The sequence below is a fragment of the Tamandua tetradactyla genome, chromosome 23 (genome assembly GCF_023851605.1).
Source record: "Tamandua tetradactyla isolate mTamTet1 chromosome 23, mTamTet1.pri, whole genome shotgun sequence".
NCBI lineage: Eukaryota > Metazoa > Chordata > Mammalia > Pilosa > Myrmecophagidae > Tamandua > Tamandua tetradactyla.
In genome coordinates, this window is record NC_135349.1 from 48,853,288 (window position 1) to 48,875,282 (window position 21,995).

Sequence of the window (21,995 nt, forward strand, 5' to 3'; positions counted from 1 at the left end):
CGCATTAAAAGGGTTCCATCTCCAAAAGAATCTCCCCCTACCAAGAGCTAACGAGCGGCCCTGTGGGGCTGTATACGCGGGCGGCGGAGGTAGGCAAAGTGGTCCCTCCTCCTGCCAGCGCTCCGGAAATTCAGGGTTACCTTCTGGAGGGGGTGAAAAAGAATCATGACAGTTACCCGAGTCGGCCACTAGGGGGAGCCCGTATCGGGGGTCTAAGGCGGAAACACCAGGGCCTCCCCCCAAAGGCCCCCGCGTCACGCTCGCGGGTGCGGGCGGGGCGGAAGGTCGTGGGCAGGTTTCTAGCTCAATTAACGGGTTTTCATTTGTCCCCACGCCCTCACCGTCCTCTGATGCTGAGTCCGAGCTGTCTGATGAGGCGCCTGGCTCCGACGGCCTGCCTCTGCAAGAACCGTCCGTAAACGAGGCAGACCGGGAACTTTCAGACTGCCCCATGCTTGCAGTCGGCACTAGCTTCAAGCGTGCTCGGTGACGTCTACCGAGCTCTCCCCCGGGGTGGCCTGAGTACCCACGGGCCTTAACCCTCAAGTAAAGCAAAGACACTTACCTCTTCGCGGTGATCAGGCGCGAAGGTTGAGAGGAATCAGGAGAGGCGCGAGGATGTTCCCCGTACGGGCCACCACTTGTCCGGAGCTTCTTCTCTTGGTCTCTGGTCCCCGGCCGGCGGGGGAAGACGCTGAAGAAAAAGACTCGGACACACTCCTCCAGGTTTGTCGTAAGTGCCAAGTTTTACTGGAGCTAAGCTTACACACCTTGTTACATTTCTCACGCAGGGGGGAGACTCCCTGCGGGGGACAACCTCTATGCGGCCGTCAAGCACGGCTCTCTGCGGGCTGTCTCCCCGACTTCCCGCCCGGGGTCCTAGATATAGTGTGGTGATTACCAATGGCTGAGCTACACGTACAAGGCTGGGATAGGTGGATAGGAGAGGCGGGCGTGTACATCATGGGCGGAAGTGACGATCGGGTGCCATCTTGGCCCGAACGTCGGGTATACGTATAAGGCGGAAACAGGATGCGGGCGCCATCTTGGCTCACTCGATGGGCGGGGGGAACTCTAGGGCAGGCTGCGGCGTGTCCACTAGGCCCGACCCGGGAGGCGGCTCTCCGCACACCTCAACTTCCCTGCAATCTCCACTGCGACCTTTCCCCCCCCTCAGACACCCTTAACAGTCGCATGGCCCCTTTGCCGACCTCCTTTGTGACCTTTTTCCTGCTCTGACACTTTAAAGCTCTTTGATCCTGGGCAAGTGACAAGCACTTTGAACCTTGGTTTTCTCAATAGAAATGGGGGCTAAAGGCGGCTACCCGGTGGAGCCTAGGTACTGGAGAATAAGAAAGAAACAATTATTCTCATGTTGGGTGCTCACTCAGCCCTGCAAGGTCCGAGTCCATGGCCCAGTTGACGGATGAGGAAATGGAGGCTGCAGATGGACAGAGCTGTTTGCCCCCTGAGCAGAGGGGTCAGGATTCGAACTCAGGTTTTTGCTTGTGGACCTGTGCTCGTTCCATATCACAACCTTGCCTCTTGGTGGCCACAAAGAAAATGAAGAGGCAGCCACCGTCCTGGAGGAAGTCCCTGTGTTCTTGTGATGACAGACCTCAGGACAAATGCTTGCAAAAATGTAAACAAACCTACTTTCCCATCAGGTGTCATGGGATGGAATATATCCCTGAGTCCTTTGTCCATTTCAAAGTCACACTGACCAGGTTTGAAAATAAAGACAGTGACATCCTTCCCCTGTGGGAAGTGGTTTCGGAGAATTTCTTCTTTGGCCAGAGCTTCTGATGTTTCTGGGGAAAGATGCGTCCTTGCTCTTTCAGGACAGAACTGTGACTTCCCTACCCGCCGACTTCCAGACCTGCCAGCACTTCTCATTGAACCTTTCTTTGAACAGTGCATTACGGAAGTCACAAACACAGGCTTCCTTGCTTTTGCTTTTACCGGCAACAAAGCATTTTTGAGTTGAAAAGATCTTTTGCAAATAGGTGCACATGATGAAAGGAACCTGTCTCGACATTTTTATGATTACCAATTCTATATGATGTCCATAACCACCATGTATTATGCCTCTCTCATATGGCACCTGAGATCAGGGAGTGGGCTGAATTGTGTCCTCCCCCACAAAGATCTGTCCATGTCCTGGCCCCTGGGACCTCTGAATGGAACCTTATTTGGACAAAGGGACTTTGCAGCTGTAATTAAGTTAAAGATCTTGAGATGAGTTCGTCCAGGATTAACCAGGTGGCCCTAAATTCAATGGCTGGTGTCCTCCCAAGACAAAGGAGGGGAGATTTGGATACAGAGGCGCACAGACCCATGGGGGAGGAGGACACGTGAAGATGGAGGCAGGGGCTGGACAGACAGATGGGGCTAGAAGCCAAGGAACACGAGGGGCCACCAAAACTGGAAGAGGGAGCCTCCTCCGGAGTCTTCAGATGGAACAAAGTCCTTGAATCTGGTCTTCTGGCCTCCAGGCCTGTAGAGAATCTATTTCTGTTGTTTTAAGCCTCCCCGGTTTGTGCCATTTGTTGCCCTAGGAAATAATAGAACCATTTATCTAGAGAACACCCCATTCCCCACCCCATTATTCACCTCATGATGCTTATTTCCTTTGCGACACATGGAGGTCTGGGTTTATCCTTGCTTCTTGCCTGTGTTTCTGCAGCACTGCCCTGCGAGCTCCTTGGGAACAGTCACTGCTCTCTGTTATCTCCCCAGGCTTGACACAGAGCTTGGCACCCATCCAGGGCCCAGAAGTATTTGTTTCAGGGACTCACTGAACCGAGACTGAAATCCAGGAAGCAGGAATCTTGCTTCCAATGCTGCATCTGCTCCTTAATTCATTACCGTCCAGCACATCGAAGGCAGAGAATCACTGGGACCTGCTTTGGGGCTCCTGGGGATGGCATGGGGGAGGGGTCACTAGGTCTGTGGAATAAAGGGAAAGAGAGTGGACGGAGCGCCATGCCTGAGGTTATGCAAGTTCTCATCGTGAGCCGGCAAGGTCCCCCCCCCCCCCCCCATTTCCCAGATGAGAAAACTGAGACTCAGAGCAAGCAGCTCGCCTGAGGTCACACTGCTAGGAAGAACTGAGCTCAGATCTGATTCCAAATGTCCCACTGTTTCCTCTGTGACTCACCGACTCCTCTTAAGACCATATTCCCAAGTGGAGGTGCTATTTCCATTTCAGCTTAGTCTGCCATTCCTGGACGCATCATCCATGAGCTTGCATCTTTTAAGACACTTATCACTTCCATCTGGCATTACAGGATTTTGTGCCTACACTTGACCTTCCCTCCTAAATTATACAAGGAGGCAGGATTCATGTCTGAGTCAATTTTATACCTCTACATTTCCTTTCACAACATATCTCACAAGCTAGATGCTCAACAGATGCTTAATGTCCTCATTCATTCATTCTCTCAATCACTAATTCAGTGATGAGTTTCAAAAATATTTCTTCAGCATTGACTACGTTCTAGTCTCTGTCTTGGACATTCAAGCAAGGATGAGCAAAAATAGATCTTGAGAAAGAAATTTCCTGGGCCATACTGGCCTTTGGTTGCTCCCCTGCCTTGCTCCCTCACATCCCAGAGCCTGGGACAGGTAGGATTCATCGTGTGCTGCAGTAAGGAGGAGGCTTACTGTCAGGAACTGTGGGGTGTCTCAGTAAGAGGGTGTTACAAGGAAGCTATTGTAGGATTTGGGCTTTGGTTGGGTGATTATGGGATTTTCCCTAAACTCGGTGTTGTCAGGGAGCAGGGACAATTCTCTGATTGGTATCTTAATAAATCTTATCTATGGGGAGGTCAGACTGGAGAGACATTATGGCTGTGATTGGCAAAGAGGCAGCGATATTAGCCAGGGGGAGTGTTTGGTATTTTGTAGGTGGCACAGTGACCTCGTTTTCATCTGTGCTTAGACAACACAGCGAAATGGTCTCGCTCCGCGTCACTGCGTCATGGTTTCACAGTCTCACGAGCTGCACCTGCCAGGCCAGTTCCTGAAAGTCAGGGCCTATTTTTTTTTTTTTTTTGTACTTCTTACCATCATTAGAAGGTTGTTGCTGAAAAGGAATCAGGTCTAGCTTGGTCAGAACAGCATTCCTGTGTTCTTAAATGGCTTCCAAGCTTGCAGAGATATTTTCTCATTTAGATAAAATAGTATCAGCTCCCCAAAACCAATAATAAAAATAGCAGTCACCACTTAATATAGGGCTTATTAGGTGACAAATGGTCTAAGAGGTTGGCTATTTTAATTTATATAATCCTCAACATATAATCGTATGCAGCGGATACTCTTATTTCAAAGTTAGGGTTGAAAGATTATATAATAACTTACCTAAGGCCCCTCAGCTGGCAGGTAATGGAGATGACCTTTGAGCTCTGGCAGTTCCAGGCAGTAGGGGCTGGGTTAATGTTTACTGAAACGATGGATGAATACGTGGTTGACCAGTTGTCCTGGTTTGCTTGCGTGCTCCTGGGGCATATGCCCGTGGTCACAATATATAATCTAGTACCTATTGATGAGCGCTCAAAAGTGTTGAGGTTTGGATGATAAATAATAAGGTTATTCAGTGAATATGCTCACAAAAGAGGAATTATGACCTACTCATTTTTGTTTCCATACCAGCACTTTGCATGGAGTCGAACTTAGAACAGATGCTCTTTGTGTTGTCTTTTAAACTTAACTAGTTTTTGGGGATCATTGGGAGGTTTTCACCCTGATTTTATAAATGAGGTTCAGAGTGGTCTAATAATTTGTCCAAAGTCACATACTTTGTTTGTCACTGACTCAAACTCACGATTAAGTAATTTTGATGGCATGCCACCCACAACATTGCTACGTATCCACCACTCTCCCCAAACCTCCCAGGCTCCAGAAATTGGATACTTTAAAGTATCCACATTCCAAATGGAAAATCTTGCCCAAGCACATTCAGTGATGTGATTGGAGATGGGTACATTTCCCAATAGATCAGAACTTGGTATTCATGTTCCAAGACCTCTGTCCTGAAAATCAGAAAATAGAAAATAAGGCGTGCACACACATGCACACACGCACAAATGCAAAAATCAAAACCAAATTTCAACAGGAAGCTTTACAACTCTCCCACGGGCTCCTGTTCTCACCCAGACATTTAATTGAACGCGTACGTCAAGCCAGCTTGCTGCTTGTCTGGGGAGCTCACACACGGGGCCGCCAGGGCTGATCCAACTCCGGGAAACCTAATTAATTTCTAAATGAGAAATGATTTCATTTCTTGGTTGTAGTCTGGAGGCAAATCCAATACAGGGGGACAGATCTTACAGGACCAGTTTTTCATACCCACGGTTGTACTTCGCAGCCCACGTTCTGTTTTGTTTTTCTTATAAATGAAATAGGGAGAGAAAAAACAGAGGTCTCATCCTCTGCAACCACATTCCCTGCCGCCATAGCCCTGGGCGGGGGAGCCCAGTCTCGTCATCTTTGGCTCCGATGAGGCTGTTGGTTTGGGGACTTGAAGGCAAAGTGAATTGGCCTCAGTGGAGATCAGACACTAAAGCGAAATCCTTGTAGGTAGAGTTGCCATTTAGCGGTGTGGGCTCTGTGAGGTGCTGCACCGAGCATCTTACTGGCATTGCCCAGGCTGCCCCATTGCCTTTACCAATATCTGTACGATAACGCTGTGAGCCATACGTCATTGCCCCCAGCTCACAGGTGGGCAAACTGAGGCACCAAGTCCCCACAGTCAGAGCCTGATTTCAAACGAACATCGCCTGGCTCCAAAGTCCAAATTTTTTAGCCACTCACTGCTTAAGCGTCCTTGTTTTAGTCTATATTTCCTAAGAACTGCCATATTTTCCCTGTCTCAGAGCCACACTACCTAGCTCATTCATTCATTCAATCACTCACTAAACAAATACCTGTTGAGCACTCATCATGTCCCAAAAGTTCCATTAGAAACTTGGGGATACAGTTGTACATGAGGAGATAAGGTCATCCTTGTCAAGAAATTCACAGAAAAGATAGAAAAATGAGCAACACCTTCCACATTAGGTAATAATGACTGTGGGGAGCTGAGGGCACAAAGGAGGGCAGCTGACCCTGTGGCCAGAATGGACGTGATGTAAGGAAAGGCTTCCTAGAAGAAGTGATGCTTAGTTTGTCCTGAAGGATCAAAGTATTTATTTTCATATGGAACTTATTGCCAAAAGGATTCAAAGGAGCTCAAGTGCCAAGCTCACGGTAGATGACCAATAAATATTTGGTAGATGAATGACTGGTGAAGAAGAACTTTATATAATTACTTCCCTTTTTGCTTTGGCTGCTGGGAAGCTCAGAGCCAAAGTGGCAGCAACTGCTAAGACCTTGAGACTTTTACTTATCCCCTCCTTCCTTTCCCCCTTACCCTCTTTTTCCCTCTTGACTTTCATGTAATTCGTTCTTTCCCACTTTTGGTTTATAGGTTGCATTTATCTTTGATGGCTTGGACTTAGGTATTTTCTAGAAACTGCCTCAGTAGCTGAGGGAAGGTAAGTAGTAAATACAACATGGGACACTGCTCAGTAGGTCAGTCCTCTGGACACAGCAAACCCGAGGAGAGCGTTTCTCTCTGCTTCTGTGTATCCCATAAGTCTTCATGCCTCGAGGTTAACGGCTGTCCCCTCCAGCGCTCTCTGGGCTCTGGGACCTGAACCTTCATCCCAGGAGCTCAAATGAGATGTCTCCTTGTGGTCCCGAATACGTTCTTTGCAAAGAGAAGTGGGCTCGTTCTGTCTTTGGAGTCACCCTCTGTACAATGATCATTTCCAAATGGCCAGCAGGTGCTGTTCCCAAGTCGCCGCCCTGAGGACCACAGCAGTGGCCCCACGGCCACCAAGGCAGAGCCGGGATGCCAGCCAGCCGTCTTCTAATCCAGCGCCTCCTGAATACCCCCAGCATCGTAGCTCAGTAGTTACGTGGGCGATTCTGTTAGTGGCTTCTCTCATTAAAATGCCGGCTCCACAAGGGTGAAGTTCTGTCTGGACCCACTGCAGGCAGCCAGTGTGGAACCCGTGGGTAGATTCATTCATTCATCCATTCATTCATCATCCAGTCACCATTCTTTGCCCATCTGCTGTAGGGATGAAGATTGATCCCTGGCTCTTGCCTTGAGCTGTTCAGTTTCTAGTTGTGGAGCCAGCTGTGCAAACACATTTCAACCCAGTGTGCAAAGTCCAACCATGGAAACCCAACGAGACACCCCAGGGGAGGGAGGGATTGACTCTATTGGAGGCTACCTGGGAAGGCTTCCTGGAGGAGGTGATGCCAGAGCTGGGTTCTGAGGGTGGTGGGGAATGGAGTTTGCCAGGTGATCATGGGTGGGGAAGGACATGCTATTGGGGAACACCCTTTCTGAAGCTGGCAGGACACAATCATCTTTATCTGCAGAAGAGGAGGCGCTGGTGCTAGAGGGTAACTGTCAGGGGGTGCGGGTGGGGGCCGATTGTGTGCCTGTCTCACTTGTGCTCAGACAGATGCCCTGGGCACTCTCATTACAGCAGCGAAGGTTCCCTGGAGGGGCTGCTGGGACATTCTGAGGGAATGTGTGTCCCGAAGGCCAGGAAATGTGGCTCACTCTGGAAGGAGGAATGACAGGGGAAGACAGATGGACCATGCAGAGTTCTTGATGTCCTTGTACAAAACTCTCGAGTGGAAATAAAATCAGGCCTCTCCGGCAGCACTCCCCACTCTGGAGACAGCTGGTGGAGAAGAGCAGCCCTCGCTTTCGGGTTGATACGTTTGGGTGTTAGGTGGTCATAGCTGCACAGTTCGCTTTCACACTTCCGTGCCCAGGTCTCCCACTGAACAAAAGCGGGCCTCACCCCTGGGTTCAAATCCCGACGCCGCCAGGTGCCCGACTGTGCCAGATGCCACTTCCTGGCGGCGAGAGCTTGGGCAAGTTGCCTAAGGATTTCCGGCCTCCGTGTTCCCGTCTGTAAAATGGGTACGAGGATGACTGATCTCAGATTGCTGTGTGAGGATGCAAATGTACAGGAAACGCCTAGGAAAGGGGTCCGGCGCTTCAGAGCCACTTTTATTACCGAGACCAGGACTCGGGGCTTGGCCAGGCTCCCCTTTTCTCAAGCGTAACTCGGTTGGGGTGAGGTTAGACTCCTCCAGGGTGAAGTCAGGCATCTGTCTCTGACCCGTAGGCCATCTGCGATGTGTGGGGGCAGGGCCCAGTGCTGGCGTCAGAACCCTCGGAGCAGCTGGGCCTGTCGCTGTCCTCAGCCCCGCCCCGCTGCCCGGAGATTGACAGGCGGGAGACGGGAGGGGGGGGAGGGGGAGGGAGCTGGGGGGGGAGGGGGAGGGAGCTGGGGGGGTGGGCGGGGAAGGAGCGGACGGGGGCGAGAAGACCCTGCGTGCCCCCACTGGGGAGGGGGTGCCCCGGGAGCCTAAGACCCCAGAGAGGGGCCCCAGGGGCTGCTCCTCCTTGGCTCCCGCGGGCGGTGGGGGTGGGGTGGGGTGGGGTGGGGGTGGGGTGGGGAAAGCTGGGCCAGGGCTTTAGAAACGGCGAGTCTCCGAGCGGAGGGAGCGTCTGGTGGGGGGGAAAAGAACACGGGGCTGCCAGCGCCAGGCTGGGGGCGTGCTTTCCCGCGGATGCCCTGGAGCTCAGTCGGGGCTCTGAGGATACCCGGGGCTTGTCGGCTGCCTCCTCCCTCTGGGGAAGCTGCTCCCTTCACATCTCACCTCCTCCCTTCACATCTCGCCTCCTCCCAGAACTTTCTGGAACGCCCCGGCTGGGCTCGGCCCCGCCTCTGTTGCACCCCTTGCCCCAGCCGGGTGCTAAGGAGGCCACGCCGCCGTGTGGGCGCCCCCCCGCAGCAGACCCCGGGACTAGGGCTCTCCTAAGAGGGTCTGCTTGAGGGGCGGCCCCATGGCAGGAGGTGGGTAACACCGCGGAGCTGCCCCCCCACCTGGGGTGGGGGTTCACTGGCCCGTGGACTCCCAGAACGGGGCTCCGGGGCACGATGAGAGGCAGAGACAGCCTCTGCGCTGCAGGTGGGCGTCCCCAGGTGTGCAGGGCAAGGAGAAGAGCTGAGGAAACCCAGGTGGGGTGCTGGCAGCGCCCACATCTGGTGACCTGTGGGTCTCCCCCACCGGGTCCTGCAAACTATAGGCCAAATCCTGCCCCCCACCTGTGTTTTTGTTGTTGTTTTTGCATGAGCAGGCACTGGGAATAGAATCCGGGTCTCCTGAGTAAATTGGAACACAGCCACACCCATTATTTATTGGCTGCTCTCGAGGTAGGACAACAGAGTTGAGTAGTTGAGGCGGACACTCCTGCTTTGTGTGGTCCACAAAGCCAAAAATATTTACCACCTGGTCCTTTGTGGACAGAGTGTGCCAGACCCTGGGGGAGGCCACGGGCCCCTTGGGAGCAGGAGAGTGAGGCTCCTAAGAGGATGCATTCTGAAATAGACACGAGCTACTTCGTGCTTTTAAAAAAATGACTTTATTTACCAACATTCTATTCTTTCCCCCTCCCCCTGTCCTCCTGTACCTCTAATCTACTTTCTGACTCTTTCTAGACATCACTTACAGGTGACACGATGCAATGTCTGTCCTTGTGCCTTGGTGATTTCACTGAGCATAATGCTTTCGGGGCCCATCCGTGTTATACTATGTCCATGGGCGTCATTCTTTCCTATGGTCTGATAATATTCCATTGTGTGGGTAGACCGCATTTTGTTTGTCCATTTGTGTGTCGAGGGACAGCTGGGCTGTTTCCACTTTCATCTAGTGTGAAGAATGCTGCTGTGAACACTGGCATTCAAGCATCTGTTTGAGTCCTTGCTTTAACTTCTCTTGGGCATATTCCTACAGGAGGAGTTGCTAGCTCACGCAGTAAAATACGTGTAACTCTGCGAGGATACACCAAACTCTCTCTTACAGTGGCCACACCCTTTCACACCCCATCAGCGCTGACGGGGGCCCCAGTTTCTCACCAGCATCTGTTACTCTGGTGCTCTCTTTTCTCACAGGCTTATCAGAGCTGTTGCCCAGTTTTGCCTTTAAAATATCCAGAACTTGATCACTTCTCACCACCTCCTTTGCTTCCATCCTGGTCCGAGCCGCTGTCACCTTCAGCCAGGTTCACTTCCACAATTCCCCAAAGGAGATGCCTCCCTCCAGCCTCGCCCCTTCTAGTGGTCTCCTAGGGCCGCTGTAAAAATGACCACAAACTGGTGGCTTAAACAACAGAAATCCATTCTCTCTTGGTTTCGGAGTCCAAAAGTCTGAAATCAAGGTGTAGAGGAGGGCTGGTCCCTGCTGGAGGCTCTCAGAGCGAATCTGCCCCATACCTCCCTCTGCTTGGCATTCCTTGGCTGTAGACCCGTCACTCTCATCTTTGTCTCGGTCTCCACAAGGCCTGTTCATCTGTGTCTTCGCCCTTATCTCCTTTCATAAGGACACCTGTCGTTGGACTTAGAGCCCACCAGGTAACCCAGGGCAGTCTCAGCTCAGGATCCTTCACTCAGTTCCATCTGCAAAGACCCTTTTCCAAATCAAGTCCTATTTGTAAGGCCCAGGTGGGCGTATCTTTTGGGGGTCACTATTCCACCACTTCATCCTTCTACCATCTTCTCTTAACACCGCACCCAGAGCTGCCCTGTGAAAACTTCAGTGAAATCCCAAGATTCTTCTACATAAAACCTTCCAGTGGCTCCTGTGTCACTCAGGGCGAAAGTTGGAGTTGCTCCGATGGCCGTGAGCCCTTTGCCGTCCATCCAAGCGAACTCTGCTGCCATCTGCACACCACCCTCCCGGCCCCCCACGGCGTCTCAGTCTCCCACGCACACTCCCCTTTGGGATCTGCTCTGCTCTTCCATCCTGGCACTCTCCCCCGCCTCTCAGCGGTGCCATTTACTTATGTGTTTGCTGTCTGACCCCAATCTCTAGAATGTCCCCTCCAGGACCAGGGCGAGGGTCCTGGTTTATTCGGAATTCCGAATTCATAGGGCCCGGAATGCTGCCTGGCTCATAGGGCACAAGATAAATGTTTGTTGAGTGACTGTGTGAACAACAATATCAATACCTACCCCAGAGGGGGGTGTGAGGACCAAGTGAGATGAGGCTTATAAAGCCCATAGCCTGGCATGTGGTGACCCTCAGAAATGTCACCATCATCTTCATAGCATGGTCATTATCCTGGTCATCGCCACCACTGTCAACATCGTTTTCGTACTCATCATCATATCTTCATCATTATCGTTGCCGCCATCATCATCATCATCATCATCATCATCATCATCATCATCATCATCATCATATCATCATTAGAAGGAGCAGCAGTAGCTGTAGCCATAGGGTTGGTAGCAAGAATGCTAATTTTTTTGCCCAGGCTTCCGGCTCCTGGCTCACAGTAGATGCACCGTGTAAGGTTTGTTGATTGAATGCTGGATGTTAGTAACTGTTCTGTGCCTGATGTGCTCTGTTTCTCTTCCAAGCCATGCACGGGGTGTTTGTCATTCTGCTGCCACTCAGCCTTATCCTGATGGTCTTTGGGGGAATGGCGGGGTTTCTGAGCTTCCTCGTCAGAGCCTACCTCCTCCTCCTGCTCACTGGGGTCCTCTTCCTCTTTGGAGGTAGGTGCCCACCTGGCCTGGGGCTCAGATGCCAGGAGGGGCTGGGCAGTGCCAGGCACCGGCCCTCAGCAGGGGAGGGGGTGTGTGTGTGTGCGTCCCATCACCTCTCTGGGACTCGGTTTCCCCATCTGTGACATCACACACCTGGGAGAGATGAGTCGTATCCCACTTTGGTTCCAAGAAGGAAGCAGTGGCGAGGGGGCAAGTGCTGAGAGTCATTTCATTAGTTCACGAAAGAAGCATGTATTCTCCTTGTCCTCACTCACAACAGCTTCAAGCTCTTTGGGGCTGTAGGCTTGCAGGAGACCCTCGCATTGCCACCGTTGCTCTCTCATCTCGACCTGCCGCTCGCTTTGGCTAATTTAAAAAAAAAAGGAAGACAGATAATGCTTGGGTTAATAAGTTTGTTTGGCAGACCAGAAGCTTTAAAAAATGGGATCAGGCTTCCCGCTGTCTGTTTTGTGGCTGTCCCTGCTTCCTGTGCACTTGAGCTGGTTCATCAGTAAAAAAAGAGGCAGCTGATCACACACACACACACAACATCCTCAATGGGGATGCAGGGCTCTAAATCCATATCTCCTGAGACCCACAGTGTGCCAGGTGCTTTCTTGAGATGAGCCAACAGACCGGGCTCCAGCCCCTGAGGAGCTTACAGCCAGCTGAGGGAGACAGACGTTCGTCAGACAATCACACAAATGAATGCAACATTGCAATTCTGACAGTGCGGTGATGGAGAGCTGGGTGGTGCTGTGAAGTCATGGGGTGGGGACGGGAGGTCAACCAGGTCAGGGTGTCCAGAAAGGGTTAATGAGCTGGGATGTGGAGGATGGACCCAGGGTAGGACATGCGGAGCCAGCATGTGCAAAGGTCCTGTGGCAGGAAGGAGCATGGAGGCTGGGGTGAGGGCAAGGCCAGAGTGGTGGAGCGGGAAGAACAAGGAGGAGGGAAACCAGGGGAGGGTTTTCTTTGTGCTGCTCCGTTTTACATCCCCACGCCAATGCTCTAGAGTCCCCAGTGTGGTTTTGATCTGCTCTCCCTGCCGCCCCTGCAGCCCTGGTGACCCTCGCCGGGATCAGCGTCTACATCGCCTACTCGGCCGCCGCCTTCCGGGAGGCCCTGGGCCTCTTGGAGGAGAAGTCCCTGCTGGACCAGGTGGACATCCGCTTCGGCTGGTCCCTGGCCTTGGGCTGGGTCAGCTTCATCGCTGAGCTGCTCACCGGGCTGGCCTTCCTGGCAGCAGCCCTCGTGCTAAGCTTGAGACGACAGCAGGATGGGGCCATATGAGCCTGGACGCCTGGTCATTGTGGGGAGGTGGGGCTTGGCTTGGGAAAGGGGGCCCATGAAATCATCTCACTGGGTCTCCTCCATGCACTGGAGGGGATCAGTAGCCAGCCTGCGAACCTCTATGTCTGAACTCCAGGCAGGCATGGCTGTGCAGCTGTGAGTTCCTGTGGGCTGGAGAAGGACTGTGACCTATAGCCACACTTGAGTCCCTAATCACATACAGACCTTCAGAGATCGCCATGTCCACCCGTGCCGTCTGACATCATTTCACCCTGACCCTTTGTATCAGTTCCTCTTCTTTGTTCAAGAAGTGGAGGATCAGAGAAGTTAGGGCACTTGTGCAAAGGCACACAGCAAGTTAGCGGCAGACTCGGTCTCAAGGCAGATCTCCTCCAAGACCAGTGCTTGCTTTCCAGGCACAGCTTTTCCAGAGAGGCATGAGGCTGGCTGACAGCAGCGCGGTTAGTGTGTGTGTGAAACATATCCCACACCAGACACTGCACACAGTGGTGATGTGACCATGAACCCAGGTAGGAAGGCACCGTGGGAAACCCCACAGGGAAGACAGCAGTGATCTGGGGTCTGGCAGAGTTTCCTTCCCAGCCCAGCTCCCAGCTACTCCGTCAGGCATGTGCTTGTTTGGTCTAGGGTCCTGCGCCTGGGTAGGGAAATGCATAGTTTGTGCAATGATTGTTATCAATTAGTGCCCTGCTTTTGAAACGTAAAGTAGGGTCATCACAGAGATGAGAGACCCTCCTGATCGACTGGGTGTTCAGTGTGCTGGGCCCCCTTACCTATCACCTCATAATTGTTGGGAACCTCCATGGGAAGCCAAGGGCAGACAGAAAACTTGCAATGTGCAGGGGAGAATAATCAGCAAACTCTCTTTTGCAGGGAAGATTTATCAGCAACACTCACAATTAGTTGGGAAGGGTCATCTAAAAAAACAATTAGCAGCTCCTTGGACTGTCATCTTTGTGCTTAGTCGTCAACGCCTGATGTTAGCCTGTCACACTCAAGGCTGTGCCTAAAGTTATTTCCACGTGTCAGTGTTAACACAACACACTCAAGGCTGTGCTTAAAGTAATTGCCACATGGAAGTGTTGACTGAACTCAGTCCCCTGGTGTAAAGCTCAAGACCGGTGAAAGGTAAACACACCTGGAAATGCATAAACGGTATCATTTGCTGGGTCTTTAAATGCCCTCCAGACAAGGAACCCTCCCTGGGATCAGAGCAGCGAGTCTCAACTCTGGTTTGCCCTTTGGAAGCACCTGGGCAATTTGAAAAGTGTGGCCCCATCCCAAAATCTCTGGGGTGGGATCCAGACATCGTCAGTTCGCAGACATGCTCAGGTTTTTCTAACGTGCAGCCCGATGAACCCTGGGCTGGCTTAGAACCAAACAAGTGATTGCTTATGAGTTTATAACAGTAGATACACCTTGCTGTTGTGATTTCTTGAACTCCACCATAGGCTGCATTCAATAAAAGTCTTATGAGGGAGGGTGGCCTGGTCTCTGGGGTGTCCCCGAGCTTCGCGGATCTTCGTGGGGGACATTATTACCACGCAGCCTGCGGGTTCAGAGCCTGGATTCTGCAAGCTCCAGGGTGAGGCTGACACTGCCGACGAGTGGACCGAACTCCGAGTAGTGAGGATTTGTAAAGTACACACGTGCGTGCACACGCGTACACACACACACACACACACACACACACACACACACACACACACAGAGGACTGTCCTCCTTCCAGGCAGCAGGGTTGCTTCCACACTGATGCAGGAGGCCTGGACCCTGCCATCGTCCTTTCTGCTGAGTCCTGGGGATGACGTCATTCTCATTATGACATCATCACCACCGCCACCGACATCATCGTCACCACCATTATCATCACCATCAGTCACCATCATCATCCTCATCACCATCCTCAGCATCACCTCCACCCTCACCATCACCTCCACTCTCACCATCACCTCCACCGCCCTCACCATCACCTCCACCCTCAGCATCACCTCCATCCTCACCATCACCTCCACCGCCCTCACCATCACCTCCACCCTCACCATCACCTCCACCCTCAGCATCACCTCCATCCTCACCATCACCTCCACCGCCCTCACCATCACCTCCACTCTCACCATCACCTCCACCGCCCTCACCATCACCTCCACCCTCACCATCACCTCCACCCTCAGCATCACCTCCATCCTCACCATCACCTCCACCGCCCTCACCATCACCTCCACTCTCACCATCACCTCCACCGCCCTCACCATCACCTCCACCCTCACCATCACCTCCGTCCTCACCATCATCTCCACCCTCACCATCACCTCCACTCTCACCATCACCTCCGTCCTCACCATCACCATCACCTCCACCCTCACCATCACCTCCGCCCTCACCATCACCTCCACCCTCACCATCACCTCCGCCCTCACCATCACCTCCACCGCCCTCACGATTGCTCTCAGCATCGCCGCAGTCATCAGCACCCACCGTCATGGTTGTCATCACAGCTGACACCAGGGGTCTCACTACCCACCTGCACTGTTCCACGTGCCACTGAGTCATCAACAAATATTGACATCCACGTGCTAGGAACCAAGGGCAGGGACTCAAAACAGACTGTGCCTAACTCTCAACGAGAGGCACGTGAAATACACGGCAGGTGATGAGCGTGATGGAGGCAAGCGAAGCAAGGCACAGATGAAGAAACTGAGGCACAGACACTTAATTGTCTGTTAACTGCCCCAAAGACACATGGAGAGAAAGAGAGGCAGCTGGGACTGAAATTCAGAACTGCCTGAACTCAAAGACGACTTTCTTTTCACTCTTCTCCCAGTGGCTGCTGCATTTTGCTTTCTGTCTGCTGGTAGGTAATGGGCATTGCAGCCACTTCAATTTCTCCCTAGTCTGGAAAAGTGCAAACGGAGCTGACTGGTCCGAAGGCCCAGTGGGGTGGTGAGCGCAGCGGAAAAGTCACTTAACTCCAGCCTGAGGAAAGAAAGGAAAAGTTTTCACAAAGTGAGGGCAGCCCTGTTAGTAAAAGGTCGGTCTTTGCTACCACCTGCTGGTCATATTGTAGAACTGCAATGGGGCAAGCCCTGATTCCCAATCAGGCTGAAGGACGTTTGTTTTCAGTCCTCTTAAATGTACAAGCACTGGGTTAACTGCTGTGGACAGGCGCTGTCAACTGGGGCTACTTGCCCAGTCCCAGGAACATCTGGCAATGTCTTGAGACATTTTTGATTGTCATAACTGGAGTTGGGGATATGCTACTGGCATCTGGTGGGTAGAGGTCAGGGATGCTGCTAAATATCCTACCATGCAAGGGCGGCCCTATGACAAGGTCTTATCCTGTCCCAAATGTCAGTAGTGCTGAGGCCAAGAAGCCCTGCTAGGAGAAGAGAAATGAGTGACAGAGCAGAGCATGTGTGCACTCAGGGTCTGACAACTCAGTTGAGAGAATCCCATTCGTTCGATCTAGAAATATTTACCAAGCCCCTACTATGTGCCAAGAACTTTTCCAGGCACTGGGAGCACGTTCGGGGGGTGGCCGGCGAGGTCCCTGCTGTTACCAGCTTCCATGAAAACAGAGGAGCTGCGCACGGACCGATGATGAATATGGCACATTTGCGGTCAGGGTGATGAGAACTTCACATAAAACAGGACAGTGAAACCAGGCTGGCGGGACAGGGGCTGCTCCAAGTTCTGTGAGGCCAGATCGGTCTCCCAGGGGGTCCTGGAAGCTGGGGCGGGGCTGGGTGAAGACTGCCCCACGTCCTCAGCCCAGGCCGGTGACCTGGGACTCCTTGAGATGACCCTCGGGGCTGCCAGGGGAGCTGCCGAGGAAGCACCTTTTCCCTGTCCTAAGACGAGGTGCCTGAGACCCCGAGAAGGGAGTGACCACAGGCCACCGGCCTCTGCTTCTTCGGCCCTGACCTCCACCCTGTGGCACCCGGGGCGTCTCGCTTCCTCCCTGAGGTTAAATGGCCTGGATTTAATTTATAGGGGAAAAAACAAATGTGTGTGTGTGTGTGGGAGCAATCCATGGTCTTTGCCTGTCCTCCCAGTGAATTTCCACTTGTCATTTTCCCAACGCGTGGCACCCAGCAGCTGGGACCTGACCTGAGGTCTCCGCGGACGCTGTAAGCATAATTTGTCCCTTATCCCAACGACAGCCTGCGCTTTGTCAGATCTTTTACAAGTGAGGTCCTTTCTGCAGGCTATGGAGGGACGGGGTGGAGCGGGGGAGAGGGCGAGGGGGAAGGAGAGGCAGAGAGACAGACACCCAGACATGGACAGATCAACAGAGAGAGGAAAAAATCCTAAGACAAAGAGAGACTCAGAGAGCGACCCGGGGACGCAGAGAAGTGACAAGCACAGCGCTGTCTCTGCCCCACCTATCCCTGAAGACAGGACAGCTGCCCAGCCGGTCCCCTGGGCGCGGCGGTGGCTGCAGGGCTTCCTCCCGGCGCCTGTGTGCGGGCGCTCCACCGCCAGCCCCGGCCCCGGCAGCCCCCGCCCCGGCCGGCCGACGCTCTGCAGAAGCTGCGGCCCCCACGCCCCTTCCCCTGCGGCGCCTGCGACCCCGCCCCCCTCCCGTGGGATGCCCTGGGGTCCCTGCTGCTCTGAGGCTTGACATCTCTCAGGGCGTGGGGGCTACTGCGGGGCTGGAAAGGGGAAAAGGGGGAAGAAAAGGAGACGGGGGAAGGAAGACTCAGATGAGGGGTGCAGAGAATGAGGAGGAACCGGGCCCGGGGCTCAGGATTTAGTTCTCGGGACAGCCGCATAGGGAGGGCAGCGCCAGCCGGGCTGGGGCGAGGGCGTGAGTGGGGTGGGCGCACCCTGAGAGGTGGGCGCACCCTGAGAGGTGGGCGGGGCTCAGCACCCTGAGGGGTGGGCGGAGCGTACCCTGACAGGCGGGCGGGGCGCAGCAACGTGAGGGGTGGGTGGAGCGTACCCTGACAGGTGGGCGGGGCATACTCCTGCCATGTGGCGGCCACGTGGCGTTGAGGGGCCAGAGCCGGGACTGGGAGTGCCCGATGCCCAGACCCCCCTCCTCGCACAAAGTCCCGCCTCCACATCATCTCTCTCCTGCACCAGGCGACAGTTTTATTCTGAAGCTCGTTAAAATGGACTGTGGGGGGTGATGGTGGGGACAGGGAACCCAGGGCTAGGAGCTTGTCCTCAAGATGGCATTTCCTGACCTGATGACACTCACCCAAACCTCTGGCCAAGAGGATGGCAAGCCATTCTCTAGGCTGGGCTCAGAGAAACCCCAGGGCCACATCTCGGCCTAGCTAGGACAAAGTGGGGCAGGAGATTGGAAACTTCGCCCATGGCTGGTGGGAATGTGAGATGGGGCAGCTGCTGGGAGACAGTCTGGTGGTTCCTCAAAAAGTTAAAGGCAGACTTACCATAGGAACGCAAAATTCCACTCTTAGAGACCCCAAGGAACTGGAAGCAGGGTGGAAACAGGTGCTTGCACCCCCGTGCCCATTGCAGCTTTATTCACGGTAGCTAACTAATGAATGGATAAGCAAAATGTGGTCTGTCCACAAACCGGAGTATCATTCAGCTGTAAAAAGGAATGAAGTCCTGCTGCATTCTACAGCACAGGTGAACCCTGAAGACGACATGTTAACTGAAATCACCCAGACACAAAAGGACAGCTATTGTATGATTCGCTTAAATGAAATATCTGTAATAGATCCACAGAGACAGAAAGTGGATTAGAGAGTCCCGTGGGCTTGGGGGGTGAGCGGGAATGAGGAGCTATTACCTTACAGGTGCAGAGTTTCTCTTTGGTGTGACTGACGTTTGGAAATTCAGGTGATGGTTTCACAGCATCAGGCACATATTTAATGCCACTGAATTATGCACTTAAAATGGCAAATGTTACCACAATAAAAGGGCTCAAACAAAACAAACCTAACACGGAAAGGAAGGATATGGTCTAACTCTATAGTCGCTTTGCTAACTTAACGGGGTGGCTTGGGGAAGTCCCTGTGTCCCTCCAGGACTTACTCTCTTCATCTGTGAAATGGGCTGCCATCCTCGGTCCTGCCTCCCCAAGCCTGCTCCATCCGACCCAACCCCACAAATGTTTCTCCAGAGCCTCTTCTGCAAAGGCACCATGTCACGAGCATCGGACGCAAAACCAGTTGTGCACGTGGTTTTGGCTCTAGAATGTCCTGCTTGGGCAGCTGGTGTCCCCCTGCTCTGCTGCTCCCTGGTAGGTAGGCTTTGATTGTATGCGGGAGGACCGAGAGGACGGAGGCAGCGGGAATGAGACCAGTTTTCTGAGCGGGGCTGTATAGGGCGGTGGGGCGAGCATGGGGAGGTGGGCCCAGGCACCGCGCATCCGAGCACCAGCTCTGCTGCCTCCCAGAACGTGACCTGGGAGGGCCCCTTCGTGCCTTCAAGCCCGAGGTCCTCACCCATCCACTGGCTCTGTGAATGCCGTGCAGGAGAACGGACAGACGGCCAATGCGAGGTCCGGGCGGCGCTAAGGGAGGCTGCTTCACCGCTGCTCAGATGTCCCTAGGTGCTGCCCCCATCTGCCTTCCGGGGGTCTCAGGAGAGGTGTCCCATGTGCTTGGCCACAGACCGTTGTCGCCTGCTCTGGCTTTTTCTAGGAGCCATTCGGGGGCACTGATTAGAACGGGGCGCGCTGGAGCACTGCGCTGGAGCACTGCGCTGGAGCACTGCGCTGGAGCACTAAGCTCCCGGAGCATGCTCAGAGTCCCACATCCTCGCCGCAGTCCTGCAGGGTAGCCTGAGGGGTTGAACTGTGTCCCCCCCGCCTCCCCCAAAAGACACGTTCCAGTCCTACCCCCTAGTGCCCTGAACGTAACCCTAGAAATAGGAAGTTTGGAGATGTGATTAGGTAAGATGAGAGCAAACCGGATTAGGGTGGGTCCCAATCCAATGTAAGAGGGGAAATTGGATGCAGAGACATGGGGGAGAAGGCCAGGGGACCATGGAGGAGGCGGGGGGTGGGGGTGGGGTGCGTCAGCGGGAGGCGGGGGGGGGGGGGGGCGAGTAGCGGGGTGCATTAGTGGGAAGCGGGGGTGGTGGTGGGGTGCGTCAGCGGGAGGCGGGGGATAGTGGGGTGCGTCTGCAGACAGATTCTCTCCTAGCACCTCCTGAGGGACCCTGGCCCTGTGCACACCTGGAGGCTGGACCTCTGGCCTCCAGACTGTGAGAGAATAAACTCCTATTGCTTTGAGCCACTCGGTGCCTTACCAGGCGACCAGGACACAGCGTCACCCACCACTGTTCCCATATGATGGATGAGCCCACAGGGGGCCAGGCAGGCCAGGCGCTGGTGTTCAGGGTCATGGCCAGGTGCGGGCAGAACTGAGATTCCAATCAGGCTCCAACCGCCGAGCCCAGTGCCCCTGCCACGCCGGGGGTGCCACCTCTCCATCCATCACTACCCTCGAAGGTTGGCCTGGGGGTGATGCCCCCGTGTTGGGGATCCCTGGGTTTTCCACACACGCAGCAGCTTCCTGTGCAGGGGCGCTCAGCCACTGACGGGACAGAGTTGCAAGCACAGTGCGCAGGGGCCTCGGCTCTGCGGCAGTGACGGGGATTCTGCCAGCACGTCAGCGTTTGTTCCATAGTCATTTCTATTTCCTCCTTCAGACATGCTTAATTTAATGGAATACGTGGATCCCCGGAGGAGCGACCGTTTGATTATTAATAAAATGTTTCTGCGTCACCCGCGCTGGCTCCCCCCACCCCTTGCCACCTTCGTTCCTTTGTGGGGTATTCTGCACCCCCGGTTGCGTCCTTGCTTGGAAGCAGCAGCTCCGCACAGCTAGGAGGGCAGCTGACTTGCTGTCATCCCCGGGTTGAGACATGCGTCCCTCTCTTTGTTGGCCACGGCTGCCAAGACACGTGCCCCGGTAGGGTTGGCTCAGGAATTGATCAAATTACAGTTTTGGGCTAGGGGTGCCTAGGCAAGGTGTGGCTGAATTCTGCTTTCTCTGGAGTCTGTGGGATTCTGGGGTGGCTTTTGGCTGCCCGTGGTTCAGCTTCGGTCACCAGCTTCCCCCCTCCGGCTGTCCCTTGTGTCCACGTTCCCTCTGCTTACCAGGGCTCCGGCGTGGTGGCTGGAGGCGCACCCTTGCGCAGCGTAGCCCCAGGTCCGCCCGTCCCTTCTGCAAAGACGCTCTCACGGCATCGGGTGTTGGCATCGGGCACATGTGGGCCTCGTTTAAGTCCGGCAGAGTTGGGGGCCGCGCCCTGAGACTTTGGTTCTGATCTCGCGTCACGGGACCGGTAGGTGTCCGACCCGGCTGGGTTCCGTCTGCACCCGATTCCCACGTTTGACCAAGGAGCCCCCGGGTGGTGGGGGAGGCGGCTCGCCCGGCGTTCAGGTGCTGCCCACTAGGATGGGCGCCGGGACGCAGGGCTTGCGTCTGCGGGGCGCACGTCATCTTCTGTCTTTTGCTGTTATTCGCTTTCCCACAGCGAGGGGGCCGGGCGCGGGGAGGGGCGCCATCACCCACGGGGGCGCCGCTGGCAGGGGCTGGGTCTGGGCATCGCGCCTCGCTGCAGGCGCCGCACCTGTGCTTTCAAGAGCCACACCTGCCTCTTTTCGTTGTGGCTGCGTAACAAATGGCCCCTTTGTGTTCTGGCGGAACTCAGCAACGATTATTTAATAGTTTTTAGAATATAGATTTCATATGCTTCACTCTTGTGGGTTTTGAGGGTTAAGGCTTCAGGAGGGCTCAGTGGGGGGCTTCTGGTTTGGTAAAGCAGTTGGGGACAGGTGGGTCTCTCTCTCTCTCTCTCTCTCTCTCTCTCTCTCTCTCTCTCTCTCTCTCTCTCTCTCTCTCTCTCTCTCTCTCCCTCCCTCTGCACCAGTTGAGCTTCCTCACAACATGGCAGCCCCAGAGGAGTCAGGAGGTTCAGGGCTCCAATGAGGGTGTCCTGACAAGCAGGGCGGAAGCTGCAGGGCTTTCTGTGACCTAGCCTGAGAAGTCACACAGCATCCTTTCTGCCATAGTCACAAACCTGCCCAACTTGTGGGGAGGGGGACGGAGACACGAACCGCCCCG

The 21,995-nt window shown here is 54.1% G+C and overlaps 1 protein-coding gene and 1 long non-coding RNA gene across 4 annotated transcripts in view; both read left to right on the plus strand.

The window, feature by feature from the left end:
* The window catches only part of TMEM114 (transmembrane protein 114), a 30,843-nt gene extending 16,263 nt beyond the window's left edge, over window positions 1-14,580 (plus strand). The window contains exons 3-5 of one of the 3 annotated variants that reach the window (XR_013168082.1): window positions 11,499-11,636; window positions 12,688-13,450; window positions 13,815-14,580. Coding sequence is in view for 2 of the 3 variants with exons in the window: in XM_077141876.1 (XP_076997991.1) it covers window positions 11,499-11,636; window positions 12,688-12,920 (371 nt within the window). In the remaining variant the exon portion in view is untranslated. Of the gene's footprint in view, window positions 1-11,498; window positions 11,637-12,687 lie in introns of all 3 variants that reach the window. The other 2 variants (XM_077141876.1, XM_077141877.1) reach the window with 2 other exon arrangements.
* A 763-nt stretch (window positions 14,581-15,343) lies between these two features.
* Window positions 15,344-21,995, plus strand: part of LOC143666805 (uncharacterized) — a 55,156-nt gene continuing 48,504 nt past the window's right edge. Inside the window, exon 1 of the long non-coding RNA XR_013167736.1 lies at window positions 15,344-15,793. This is a non-coding gene — a long non-coding RNA (uncharacterized LOC143666805). The remainder of the gene's footprint in view (window positions 15,794-21,995) is intronic.